Here is a 14,134-nt window from a genome sequence, read left to right on the forward strand (position 1 = left end):
ATCGTTGGATGGCGGGCCAATAGGACTATAACATACTCAAAGGACATCCCCGTATCTCTATTAGAACCAGAGTTATGAGCCTCCAAATTATAGTGTAATGTTAATACTATGGAGGGAATGTTCACGAACCTTTTACTTAGTTACTCGGCCCCTGTTTGTCATAGCCCTACGTTTTTAGTATAGTTGGATAGGGGGCAAATAGGACTATAGCATACTCGAAGGACATCCCCGCATCTCTTATAGAACCAGAGTTATGAGCCTCCAAAGTTGGGTGTAATGCTATTCCTATGGAAGGGAATGTTCACGAACATTTTCCTTAATTACTCGGCCCCTGTTTGACGCAAATTTCCCTGAGTTTTCCCTGAGGTTTTTGTCAACTATTTATTTCCCTGATTTTTCCAGGTTTGTATGAACCCTGCACGAAGTACGCTCTAGCCAAGCTAATTTGAGAGTTTTACATAAATGCTTGGCGCTTTAGAACTTCGAGCTTATTTTTGAACTTACTTCCGGTGCTATATAGTCGGGCGTCCCGCAAAAGGTAGTGGTCAGTTTCCCATTTTGTATCCCTTCTTTACACATTCCAAAGTCTGCTATTTTGCAATGTCCTTCGCAGTCCAATAGTATATTGTCTAATTTCAGATCCCTGTCCATCCATAAAAAGGCCAATAATTACTTAATTACCAATTTAATTTACCAAAGAAGAAACAAAATGGTGTATCGTACCTGTAAATTACCCCGTTACGATGTAGGAACATGAGAGCTAAAGTGACTTCGGCCGCGTAAAATCTGGCCCGTGGTTCGTCAAACTTTCTAGCTTTTTGAATTTGAAACATTAAGTCGCCACCGTTAATGTATTCCATGACGAAGAATAAACGGTCTTCCGTTTGAAAACACGAATGCAACGCGGTTAAGAAGGGGTGATTGGCCGAGAGAGTCAGGATCCTCTTTTCCGTCATGGTGCAGTCCACGTCGTCATCTTGCAAAATGACATCCTTTTTCAGAACTTTTACGGCGTAAACCTCGTCCGATCCTTTCTTCTCCGCTAACATGACCTTTCAAATCAAATCAAACGTTAGAACATTTTTTAAAAAATTCCCAAAACCATTTAAACACGCAATTCCGGAATTCCCAAACCATTTAAACACGTTATTCCGGAATTCCCAAACCATTTAAACACGTTATTCCGGAATTCCCAAACCATTTAAACACGTTATTCCGGAATTCCCAAACCATTTAAACACGTTATTCCGGAATTCCCAAACCATTTAAACACGTTATTCCGGAATTCCCAAACCATTTAAACACGTTATTCCGGAATTCCCAAACCATTTAAACACGTTATTCCGGAATTCCCAAACCATTTAAACACGCTATTCCGGAATTCCAAAACCATTTAAACACGCTATTCCGAAATTCCAAAACCATTCAAACACGCTATTCCGAAATTCCCAAACCATTCAAACACGCTATTCCGGAATTCCCAAACCATTTAAACACGCTATTCCGGAATTCCCAAACCATTTAAACACGCTATTCCGGAATTCCCAAACCATTTAAACACGCTATTCCGGAATTCCCAAACCATTTAAACACGCTATTCCGGAATTCCCAAACCATTTAAACACGCTATTCCGGAATTCCCAAACCATTTAAACACGTTATTCCGGAATTCCCAAACCATTTAAAAACGCAATTCCGGAATTCCAAAACCGTTTAAACACGCTATTCCGAAATTCCAAAACCGTTTAAACACGCTATTCCGAAATTCCAAAACCGTTTAAACACGCTATTCCGAAATTCCCAAACCGTTTAAACACGCTATTCCGAAATTCCCAAACCGTTTAAACACGCTATTCCGAAATTCCCAAACCGTTTAAACACGCTATTCCGAAATTCCCAAACCATTTAAACACGCTATTCCGAAATTCCCAAACCATTTAAACACGCTATTCCGAAATTCCCAAACCATTTAAACACGCTATTCCGAAATTCCCAAACCATTTAAACACGCTATTCCGAAATTCCCAAACCATTTAAACACGCTATTCCGAAATTCCCAAACCATTTAAAAACGCTATTCCGGAATTCCCAAACCATTTAAACACGCTATTCCGGAATTCCCAAACCATTTAAACACGCTATTCCGGAATTCCCAAACCATTTAAACACGCTATTCCGGAATTCCCAAACCATTTAAACACGCTATTCCGGAATTCCCAAACCATTTAAACACGTTATTCCGGAATTCCCAAACCATTTAAAAACGCAATTCCGGAATTCCAAAACCGTTTAAACACGCTATTCCGAAATTCCAAAACCGTTTAAACACGCTATTCCGAAATTCCCAAACCGTTTAAACACGCTATTCCGAAATTCCCAAACCGTTTAAACACGCTATTCCGAAATTCCCAAACCGTTTAAACACGCTATTCCGAAATTCCCAAACCGTTTAAACACGCTATTCCGAAATTCCCAAACCATTTAAACACGCTATTCCGAAATTCCCAAACCATTTAAACACGCTATTCCGAAATTCCCAAACCATTTAAACACGCTATTCCGAAATTCCCAAACCATTTAAACACGCTATTCCGAAATTCCCAAACCATTTAAAAACGCTATTCCGGAATTCCCAAACCATTTAAACACGCTATTCCGGAATTCCCAAACCATTTAAACACGCTATTCCGGAATTCCCAAACCATTTAAACACGCTATTCCGGAATTCCCAAACCATTTAAACACGTTATTCCGGAATTCCCAAACCATTTAAACACGTTATTCCGGAATTCCCAAACCATTTAAAAACGCTATTCCGGAATTCCCAAACCATTTAAAAACGCTATTCCGGAATTCCCAAACCATTTAAACACGCTATTCCGGAATTCCCAAACCATTTAAACACGCTATTCCGGAATTCCCAAACCATTTAAACACGCTATTCCGGAATTCCCAAACCATTTAAACACGTTATTCCGGAATTCCCAAACCATTTAAACACGTTATTCCGGAATTCCCAAACCACTTGAACACGTTATTCCGGAATTCCCAAACCATTTAAACACGCTATTCCGAAATTCCCAAACCATTTAAACACGCTATTCCGAAATTCCCAAACCATTTAAACACGCTATTCCGAAATTCCCAAACCATTTAAACACGCTATTCCGAAATTCCCAAACCATTTAAAAACGCTATTCCGGAATTCCCAAACCATTTAAACACGCTATTCCGGAATTCCCAAACCATTTAAACACGCTATTCCGGAATTCCCAAACCATTTAAACACGCTATTCCGGAATTCCCAAACCATTTAAACACGCTATTCCGGAATTCCCAAACCATTTAAACACGTTATTCCGGAATTCCCAAACCATTTAAAAACGCAATTCCGGAATTCCAAAACCGTTTAAACACGCTATTCCGAAATTCCAAAACCGTTTAAACACGCTATTCCGAAATTCCCAAACCGTTTAAACACGCTATTCCGAAATTCCCAAACCGTTTAAACACGCTATTCCGAAATTCCCAAACCGTTTAAACACGCTATTCCGAAATTCCCAAACCGTTTAAACACGCTATTCCGAAATTCCCAAACCATTTAAACACGCTATTCCGAAATTCCCAAACCATTTAAACACGCTATTCCGAAATTCCCAAACCATTTAAACACGCTATTCCGAAATTCCCAAACCATTTAAACACGCTATTCCGAAATTCCCAAACCATTTAAAAACGCTATTCCGGAATTCCCAAACCATTTAAACACGCTATTCCGGAATTCCCAAACCATTTAAACACGCTATTCCGGAATTCCCAAACCATTTAAACACGCTATTCCGGAATTCCCAAACCATTTAAACACGTTATTCCGGAATTCCCAAACCATTTAAACACGTTATTCCGGAATTCCCAAACCATTTAAAAACGCTATTCCGGAATTCCCAAACCATTTAAAAACGCTATTCCGGAATTCCCAAACCATTTAAACACGCTATTCCGGAATTCCCAAACCATTTAAACACGCTATTCCGGAATTCCCAAACCATTTAAACACGCTATTCCGGAATTCCCAAACCATTTAAACACGTTATTCCGGAATTCCCAAACCATTTAAACACGTTATTCCGGAATTCCCAAACCACTTGAACACGTTATTCCGGAATTCCCAAACCATTTAAACACGTTATTCCGGAATTCCCAAACCATTTAAACACGTAATTCCGGAATTCCCAAACCATTTAAACACGTTATTCCGGAATTCCCAAACCATTTAAACACGTTATTCCGGAATTCCCAAACCATTTAAACACGCTATTCCGGAATTCCCAAACCATTTAAACACGCTATTCCGAAATTCCAAAACCATTTAAACACGCTATTCCGAAATTCCAAAACCATTTAAACACGCTATTCCGAAATTCCCAAACCATTCAAACACGCTATTCCGAAATTCCAAAACCATTTAAACACGCTATTCCGGAATTCCAAAACCATTTAAACACGCTATTCCGGAGTTCCAAAACCATTTAAACACGCTATTCCGGAGTTCCAAAACCATTTAAACACGCTATTCCGGAGTTCCAAAACCATTTAAGAACGCTATTCCAAAGATTCCCAAACCATTTAAGAACGCTATTCCAAAGATTCCCAAACCATTTAAGAACGCTATTCCAAAGATTCCCAAACCATTTAAGAACGCTATTCCAAATATTCCCAAACCATTTAAGAACGCTATTCCAAATATTCCCAAACCATTTAAGAACGCAATTCCAAATATTCCCAAACCATTTAAGAACGCAATTCCAAATATTCCCAAACCATTTAAGAACGCAATTCCAAATATTCCCAAACCATTTAAGAACGCTATTCCAAAGATTCCCAAACCATTTAAGAACGCTATTCCAAAGATTCCCAAACCATTTAAGAACGCAATTCCAAATATTCCCAAACCATTTAAGAACGCAATTCCAAATATTCCCAAACCATTTAAGAACGCAATTCCAAATATTCCCAAACCATTTAAGAACGCAATTCCAAATATTTTCCCAAACCATTTAAGAACGCTATTCCAAAGATTCCCAAACCATTTAAGAACGCTATTCCAAATATTCCCAAACCATTTAAGAACGCTATTCCAAATATTCCCAAACCATTTAAGAACGCAATTCCAAATATTCCCAAACCATTTAAGAACGCAATTCCAAATATTCCCAAACCATTTAAGAACGCAATTCCAAATATTCCCAAACCATTTAAGAACGCTATTCCAAATATTCCCAAACCATTTAAGAACGCTATTCCAAATATTCCCAAACCATTTAAGAACGCAATTCCAAATATTCCCAAACCATTTAAGAACGCAATTCCAAATATTCCCAAACCATTTAAGAACGCAATTCCAAATATTCCCAAACCATTTAAGAACGCTATTCCAAAGATTCCCAAACCATTTAAGAACGCTATTCCAAATATTCCCAAACCATTTAAGAACGCAATTCCAAATATTCCCAAACCATTTAAGAACGCAATTCCAAATATTCCCAAACCATTTAAGAACGCAATTCCAAATATTCCCAAACCATTTAAGAACGCTATTCCAAAGATTCCCAAACCATTTAAGAACGCTATTCCAAAGATTCCCAAACCATTTAAGAACGCAATTCCAAATATTCCCAAACCATTTAAGAACGCAATTCCAAATATTCCCAAACCATTTAAGAACGCAATTCCAAATATTCCCAAACCATTTAAGAACGCAATTCCAAATATTTTCCCAAACCATTTAAGAACGCTATTCCAAAGATTCCCAAACCATTTAAGAACGCTATTCCAAATATTCCCAAACCATTTAAGAACGCTATTCCAAATATTCCCAAACCATTTAAGAACGCAATTCCAAATATTCCCAAACCATTTAAGAACGCAATTCCAAATATTCCCAAACCATTTAAGAACGCAATTCCAAATATTCCCAAACCATTTAAGAACGCTATTCCAAAGATTCCCAAACCATTTAAGAACGCTATTCCAAAGATTCCCAAACCATTTAAGAACGCTATTCCAAAGATTCCCAAACCATTTAAGAACGCAATTCCAAATATTCCCAAACCATTTAAGAACGCAATTCCAAATATTCCCAAACCATTTAAGAACGCAATTCCAAATATTCCCAAACCATTTAAGAACGCAATTCCAAATATTTTCCCAAACCATTTAAGAACGCTATTGAAATATTTTCCCAAACCATTTAAGAACGCTGTTCCAAAATTTCCCAAATCATCTTAAATTCCCAAACCATTTAAGCACCGTAATCCAAATTTCTACTAAACCATGATTTTACTTCTCAAATTGTTTTTAAACTAAAACTTAAAATACCTTTCCAAAACTTCCTTTTCCCAGAACTTTGATGAAATTAAAGTCGTCGACTCCAATCCTCTTGGGTCTCTTCTCCCGTTCGGAAATGCTGAGATTGCGATGCAATTCGCCGCCAGCGCCGTCACTTCCGGAATTGGGACCTTCTGGTAAAGAAGGCACAGAGAGAGACAGTTGCCTCAATTGGTCATCAATGGCAGATTGACCTGGTACACGCAAAATGTTAGCTCCAGATGAAACCAATTGTACAGCAACTTGCGCCAGCCAACAAACGCATGCGCAAATATGTCATTAACAAAATAACGAATCAATCAAGAGATAAATAGATGAATTTATATATTAAAAAAGAAGTTTTAAAGGGGCTGTAAAGTAAGGAATGAAAATTATTCGAAATATCACAGGCACCACGTGACGTCAAGCCCCAAAGACTCCACACGTAGTGGGACACACGTGGATAAAGAATGCGCGCGAGTTTGAAATTAGTTTTCACGCTATAGGATAGGCAACTCCCTATCTCGAGCGACAGCTTATTCTGTATATACTCTGTTACAACATCGGTTGTGAGCACGCGCAAAGCTAGGTCTCTATGTAACCTAGCTTTGTGCGTGCTGACAAGAGACGAAAAACTTCGGGATCTACACGATTTAAAATAACCACGAGTTTTTAAAAAAAAAGCTCGAGTGCACGGACCTCTAGGCCTTAGTTTCAAAAACGTGTAGTAGGCTGTAGGGAATTTCACACGATGTATTTGAAACCAAGGCCTAGAGGTCCGTGCATGCACTCGAGCTGAAAAACTCGCGGATATTTTAAATCCTGAAGATACTATTCCTGAAGTTTATGGTCTCTTGTCAGCACGTACAAAGCTAGGTTGGATAGAGACCTAGCTTTGCGCGTGCTGACAACTGATGCTGTAACAGAGTATATACAGAATAAGCTGTCGTCAGAGATAGGGAGTTGCCTATCCTATAGCGTTAAAACACACTCGCATTCTTTATCCATGGTTTGGACCGTTAAGTCGTTCGTTTCTCACGAGATTGCAGCGCCACTTCCCAAAAGTGGCAGTTTTAAAAATAAAACTTAATTTCTTTAAAAACACGCCCCTCCTCGGTCACGTGCCTCTGACGTATTTCAAATAATTTTTATCCGCCACCTTATCCTGATCTTAAAGCATATGTCGGCTTCTGTGGCGCCCCCTAGCACTAATTTTACAGTTATCAAAGGCCGGAACCAATTATTTGGAACTAGTTCTCGAGGGCGGAGCTAAAACTATACTTAAGCCTTTGCCAAGCATAACGGGCCAAATTAACTCCACTCCTCGACTATGGTGGCCTCTAGTGGGATTTGTTTTAACTAAACCACAGCTAGCCGAGACTTGCTTTAATTAAACCATGCTAAACTATAAATATCCGATTTTAAATTAATTAAACAATTATTATAAATATTAAGATCTTTTCCCATGCTTTTAAAATATATTAACTATAACTTAAAATGGTTACCAGTTTCTAAAATTAATACGTAACTGATATCATAATCTCGATATATTTTATGCGCTAATCTCAATTAAAATCATGCTAAACTAACTATAATACGATTCTGTTACCATGCCGCTAAATTCTACACAAGACTAGTTAACTAAAGTATATTTAATTAAATTAATTAATAGTTAACACAGGACTAGTCTGACGACTCTCTTTAATTATCATGATTAATAATAAACCCTTATTTAAACACTATAATTAAAGTTAGCTGCAAAGACAGTAAATTAAACAATAATCCACTTTATTAATCCTGCCAAGGCTTAACGAGCTATTTTTTTCAAAGTCGAAAATATTGAAACATTTCTTCTGTGAAGCAGACGACGCACTATAGAGAGCTTTCAGATGAGATAGTAGTACGTCACACCCTCCCGTTCCAAGTCTTAGCACTGTTCTGGTAGCCATCCATATTGGGTGATCTCAGCTTCAATCCCGCTTTAAAGCCACCAATATGGCAGCGTAAATTATGTCACGAGACTCAGCTCCTGCTCCAACTGAAAACCCTCTATTGTGACACCGGTTTAAAATCGCGCGTTAAGCCTTGGCGCACGCATCGGGAGTAAGGTGGATTAACACAATTTCTATACTGCAGCATAAAAACAACTTGACGAACATCGTACGTATCTTTGTAAAAAGATATGCAACAGAACGTAACGGAAGAAATATCCTCAAAGACAGTTCAAGAAAAATCTTACCATTACTCGACCTAACCTAACACTTAACTAGTTAAGGAAAAACTTGTAATAAATTGATAACTTCTTGTGTTCCATAAGTAAATTAGTCTTACAAGATCACAACAGCAAAACTGTATCGTTAAATTTTAAAGTACTAGACCCTGACAAGTGAAAATAATGCCGATACTGATATCAGCCTGCACATTTCCTTTACGCTGTGAGATAATGATACCAAGGCCTAGCATAACGTAATAAATATAAGGCCGTGTCATGTCTAATTTAAAAGCGCCATCTATCGACTTCTGCTCTCAATAGCAGGTTCAATGATTTTCATAATTCTTATTAATAATAATATCTGTTAACTAAGCTCGAACCGATATTTATCTCTCAGTTTGGTTTGCGCCAAGGCCTAGCTTAATGGAAGAAATAGCTAAACGTCATTGGCTGATTTAAAAGCGCCATCTATCGACATCTGTTCTCAATATCAGGTTCGAGGATTTTCGTGATTATTAATGATGATGATAATAATAATATCGGTTAATTAAGATCGAACCGATGTATATCAGAGATTAGTTTGCGCCAAGGCCTTGCCTAATGGAAGAAATATACGGTGACGCCACTGGCTAATTTAAAAGCGCCATCTATCGACATCTGTTCTCAATATCAGGTTCAAGTATATTCATGATTATTAATGATTGTAATATTTACGGTAAATTAAGCTCGAACCGATATATATCTGAGATTAGTTTGCGCCAAGGCCTAGCTCGAGCCTTGATGGAAAAGATATGGAGTGACGTCATTAGCTAATTTAAAAACGCCATCTATCAACTTCTGTTCTCAATATCAGGTTCGAGTATATTCATGATTATTAATGATAATAATGTTAATTAATTGAGCTTGAACCGATATATATCTCAGATTAGTTTGCGTCAAGGCCTAGCCTGATGAATGAGACATGGTTCGACCTCATTGGCTAATTTAAAAGCGCCATCTATTGACTTCTGTTCAAAACATCATGTTCAAAGGTTTCAGGATTAATAATAATATCGGTAAAAATCGGTAAATTAAGTTCGAACCGATATATATCTCAGATTAATTTGCACCAAGGCCTAGCCAGATGAATGAGACATGGTTCGACGTCTTTAGATAATTTAAAAGCGCCATCTATCGACTTTTTCAGAATATCGGTATTTAAATTTCAATTTGAACCCATAGACTAATTAATACTTATGGAACACTTAAGACTTTAGAAGCTTAATAGCAAAGTGACTTAAACCCCCGAAGAACCCGAATAATAATAAATCTTTTTTAAAAAAATTACCGAAATCATCATTTTCCTTGTCGCCTCCAGATGGAAGTGGCGAGGAACGTGAAGCGTCGCCAGTGGCTTGACCCAATTTGTTTGGAGATTCGCTAATTGAAGTCTGAAAATTTGATGAAAGGATTGAAGAAAAGACAGAAAGAGAAAGAACCAATCATCATGCAACTACGGCCATTCGATGTTCTACTCGTTGCGATTCAAATAATTGTCAATTATTAATTACCACCTTCTTCTTTCTTCTAGATAATTTATCTCCGGAAATGCCCATATCACTAAGAATATCACCCATCTGCTTCAAATTTATACCGCAGTTGTTCGCCACGTTCTTCTGACATCTCTTGTGCACGTTCATGTTGCACGCTAATCAATCAAATCTTAATTATATTCACTGTTTTAATCATTAGCGAGCGTGAAATCAAGTGATTTAACTTTGTGAATTAGCTTCTCTAAGCCTTTGTAAAAAAATAAATAAGTACTTTCATGGCCGCCATTTTTAAAGATGGCGGAGAGTATGGTTTCAACAATTTTCATATGAATTAATAAAACAAGAATTTCTATAAATTTTGATATTGAACTTTTTCAAAGCAAAACCCGCTCAAAATAAAATTATAAATACTAGTTGAAATCCTTCGGTGTTTGTTTAAAATATGTTCTAGCTTTGATAACATTAAATCAATATTGAAAAAAAAAAAAAAAAGAGAAAGGTTTTAAATTAGGCCTAGATTAGATATTAGCAGATTTTGGAATTTTAACTACAAATAATTATCAACAGATAATTTATCATTTCAAATTTTTCCGAATAAAAATGTAATATTTTAAACTAATCACTTGATATCACGCTAATACCGGTTTTCACTGGGCGAATTTTATACGTTTTTCGCATTATTTCGCGGAAAAGTAAAACCTTTCGCGATTTTACGCTGCGGTGTTCTTATTCATTTTTGGAGAATTTCGCTATTTTACGCTGCGTTTTTTATTTTCTAAATTTGGCGAATTTCGCGATTTTGCGTTGCGGTTTTTTTTTTTAATTTTTGTCGAAGTTCGCGATTTTACGTTGCGGTTTTTTCTATTTTTGACCGATTTCGTGATTTTGGTTTACGGTTTTTTCTATTTTTGACCGATTTCGCGATTTTGGTTTACGGTTTTTTTCTATTTTTGACCGATTTCGCGATTTTGGTTTACGGTTTTTTTCTATTTTTGACCGATTTCGCGATTTTGGTTTACGGTTTTTTTCTATTTTTGACCGATTTCGCGATTTTGGTTTACGGTTTTTTTTCTATTTTTGACCGATTTCGCGATTTTGGTTTACGGTTTTTTTTTTCTATTTTTGACCGATTTCGCGATTTTGGTTTACGGTTTTTTTCTATTTTTGACCGATTTCGCGATTTTGGTTTACGGTTTTTTCTATTTTTGACCGATTTCGCGATTTTGGTTTACGGTTTTTTTCTATTTTTGACCGATTTCGCGATTTTGGTTTACGGTTTTTTCTATTTTTGACCGATTTCGCGATTTTGGTTTACGGTTTTTTTCTATTTTTGACCGATTTCGCGATTTTGGTTTACGGTTTTTTCTATTTTTGACCGATTTCGCGATCTTGGTTTACGGTTTTTTTCTATTTTTGACCGATTTCGCGATTTTGGTTTACGGTTTTTTCTATTTTTGACCGATTTCGCGATTTTGGTTTACGGTTTTTTTCTATTTTTGACCGATTTCGCGATTTTGGTTTACGGTTTTTTTCTATTTTTGACCGATTTCGCGATTTTGGTTTACGGTTTTTTTCTATTTTTGACCGATTTCGCGATTTTGGTTTACGGTTTTTTTCTATTTTTGACCGATTTCGCGATTTTGGTTTACGGTTTTTTTCTATTTTTGACCGATTTCGCGATTTTGGTTTACGGTTTTTTCTATTTTTGACCGATTTCGCGATCTTGGTTTACGGTTTTTTTCTATTTTTGACCGATTTCGCGATTTTGGTTTACGGTTTTTTCTATTTTTGACCGATTTCGCGATTTTGGTTTACGGTTTTTTTTCTATTTTTGACCGATTTCGCGATTTTGGTTTACGGTTTTTTTCTATTTTTGACCGATTTCGCGATTTTGGTTTACGGTTTTTTCTATTTTTGACCGATTTCGCGATTTTGGTTTACGGTTTTTTTCTATTTTTGACCGATTTCGCGATTTTGGTTTACGGTTTTTTTCTATTTTTGACCGATTTCGCGATTTTGGTTTACGGTTTTTTTCTATTTTTGACCGATTTCGCGATTTTGGTTTACGGTTTTTTCTATTTTTGACCGATTTCGCGATCTTGGTTTACGGTTTTTTTCTATTTTTGACCGATTTCGCGATTTTGGTTTACGGTTTTTTCTATTTTTGACCGATTTCGCGATTTTGGTTTACGGTTTTTTTCTATTTTTGACCGATTTCGCGATTTTGGTTTACGGTTTTTTTCTATTTTTGACCGATTTCGCGATTTTGGTTTACGGTTTTTTTCTATTTTTGACCGATTTCGCGATTTTGGTTTACGGTTTTTTTCTATTTTTGACCGATTTCGCGATTTTGGTTTACGGTTTTTTTCTATTTTTGACCGATTTCGCGATTTTGGTTTACGGTTTTTTCTATTTTTGACCGATTTCGCGATCTTGGTTTACGGTTTTTTTCTATTTTTGACCGATTTCGCGATTTTGGTTTACGGTTTTTTCTATTTTTGACCGATTTCGCGATTTTGGTTTACGGTTTTTTTCTATTTTTGACCGATTTCGCGATTTTGGTTTACGGTTTTTTTTCTATTTTTGACCGATTTCGCGATTTTGGTTTACGGTTTTTTTCTATTTTTGACCGATTTCGCGATTTTGGTTTACGGTTTTTTTCTATTTTTGACCGATTTCGCGATTTTGGTTTACGGTTTTTTTTCTATTTTTGACCGATTTCGCGATTTTGGTTTACGGTTTTTTCTATTTTTGACCGATTTCGCGATCTTGGTTTACGGTTTTTTTCTATTTTTGACCGATTTCGCGATTTTGGTTTACGGTTTTTTCTATTTTTGACCGATTTCGCGATTTTGGTTTACGGTTTTTTTTCTATTTTTGACCGATTTCGCGATTTTGGTTTACGGTTTTTTTCTATTTTTGACCGATTTCGCGATTTTGGTTTACGGTTTTTTTCTATTTTTGACCGATTTCGCGATTTTGGTTTACGGTTTTTTTCTATTTTTGACCGATTTCGCGATTTTGGTTTACGGTTTTTTTCTATTTTTGACCGATTTCGCGATTTTGGTTTACGGTTTTTTTCTATTTTTGACCGATTTCGCGATTTTGGTTTACGGTTTTTTCTATTTTTGACCGATTTCGCGATCTTGGTTTACGGTTTTTTTCTATTTTTGACCGATTTCGCGATTTTGGTTTACGGTTTTTTTCTATTTTTGACCGATTTCGCGATTTTGGTTTACGGTTTTTTTCTATTTTTGACCGATTTCGCGATTTTGGTTTACGGTTTTTTCTATTTTTGACCGATTTCGCGATTTTGGTTTACGGTTTTTTTCTATTTTTGACCGATTTCGCGATTTTGGTTTACGGTTTTTTTCTATTTTTGACGAATTTGGCGACTTGGTGTTGCAGTTTTTGTTTCCAATTTTTGTCGAATTTCGCGATTTTACGTTGCGGTTTATTTCTATTTTAGGCGAATTTCGCGATTTTCCGTTGCGATTTATTTCTACTTTTGGCGAATTTCGCGACTTTGCGTTGCGATTTTTTTTATTTTTGGCGAATTTCGCAATTTTGCGTTGCGGTTTTTTCTAGTTTTGGCGAATTTCGCGTTGCAGTTTTTTTCTATTTTTGGCGAATTTTCCCGAGCCGCATTTTTTCTGTAGGTAGGAGGGTACGCGATTCACGTGGTTAACAGGGAGCGCGTGTTTACTAGGGAGCCATTGCGATTTTTACCTTTTTTTTTTCTTTTTCCGCGTATTATTTTCCGCCAAAAAAAAAAATCGCCCAGTGAAAACCGAGTGTTAAAAGATATAAAAAGACTGGGAAAAAGGTGTTGACGCACCTTCGCATTGTAAACCTTGACGAAAGAGGCCGTAAAGCATAGAACCGCAATGGTCGCAGAAAGTTGGCCTCTTATAATTGTGAACCGTGAAGCGATGAGGGATGTTTATGTTGAACCTACCCGCTGTTAGCTGCAATATAGCGCAGTTACCTGGTAACTAACAAAAACAAGAAAATAACCTAACAA

At 36.7% G+C, this 14,134-nt stretch overlaps 1 protein-coding gene across 6 annotated transcripts in view; it reads right to left on the bottom strand.

Annotated features, from left to right (window-relative positions):
• Pkc98E (Protein kinase C) overlaps positions 1-14,134 on the bottom strand; it is a 42,334-nt gene that overhangs the window by 9,430 nt on the left and 18,770 nt on the right. Inside the window, exons 5-10 of one of the 6 annotated variants that reach the window (XM_089851468.1) lie at positions 13,949-14,078; positions 10,132-10,265; positions 9,906-10,008; positions 6,379-6,581; positions 724-1,052; positions 505-643 (exon numbers count right to left, since the gene is read on the bottom strand). In XM_089851468.1, the coding sequence (XP_089707594.1) occupies positions 505-643; positions 724-1,052; positions 6,379-6,581; positions 9,906-10,008; positions 10,132-10,265; positions 13,949-14,078 (1,038 nt within the window). Of the gene's footprint in view, positions 1-504; positions 644-723; positions 1,053-6,378; positions 6,582-9,905; positions 10,009-10,128; positions 10,266-13,948; positions 14,106-14,134 lie in introns of all 6 variants that reach the window. The other 5 variants (XM_089851467.1, XM_089851470.1, XM_089851466.1 and 2 more) reach the window with 5 other exon arrangements.

Source organism: Phalangium opilio, unplaced genomic scaffold (assembly GCF_054372755.1).
Source record: "Phalangium opilio isolate 3A_F unplaced genomic scaffold, DU_Popi_V2 ptg000105l_1, whole genome shotgun sequence".
Lineage (NCBI taxonomy): Eukaryota > Metazoa > Arthropoda > Arachnida > Opiliones > Phalangiidae > Phalangium > Phalangium opilio.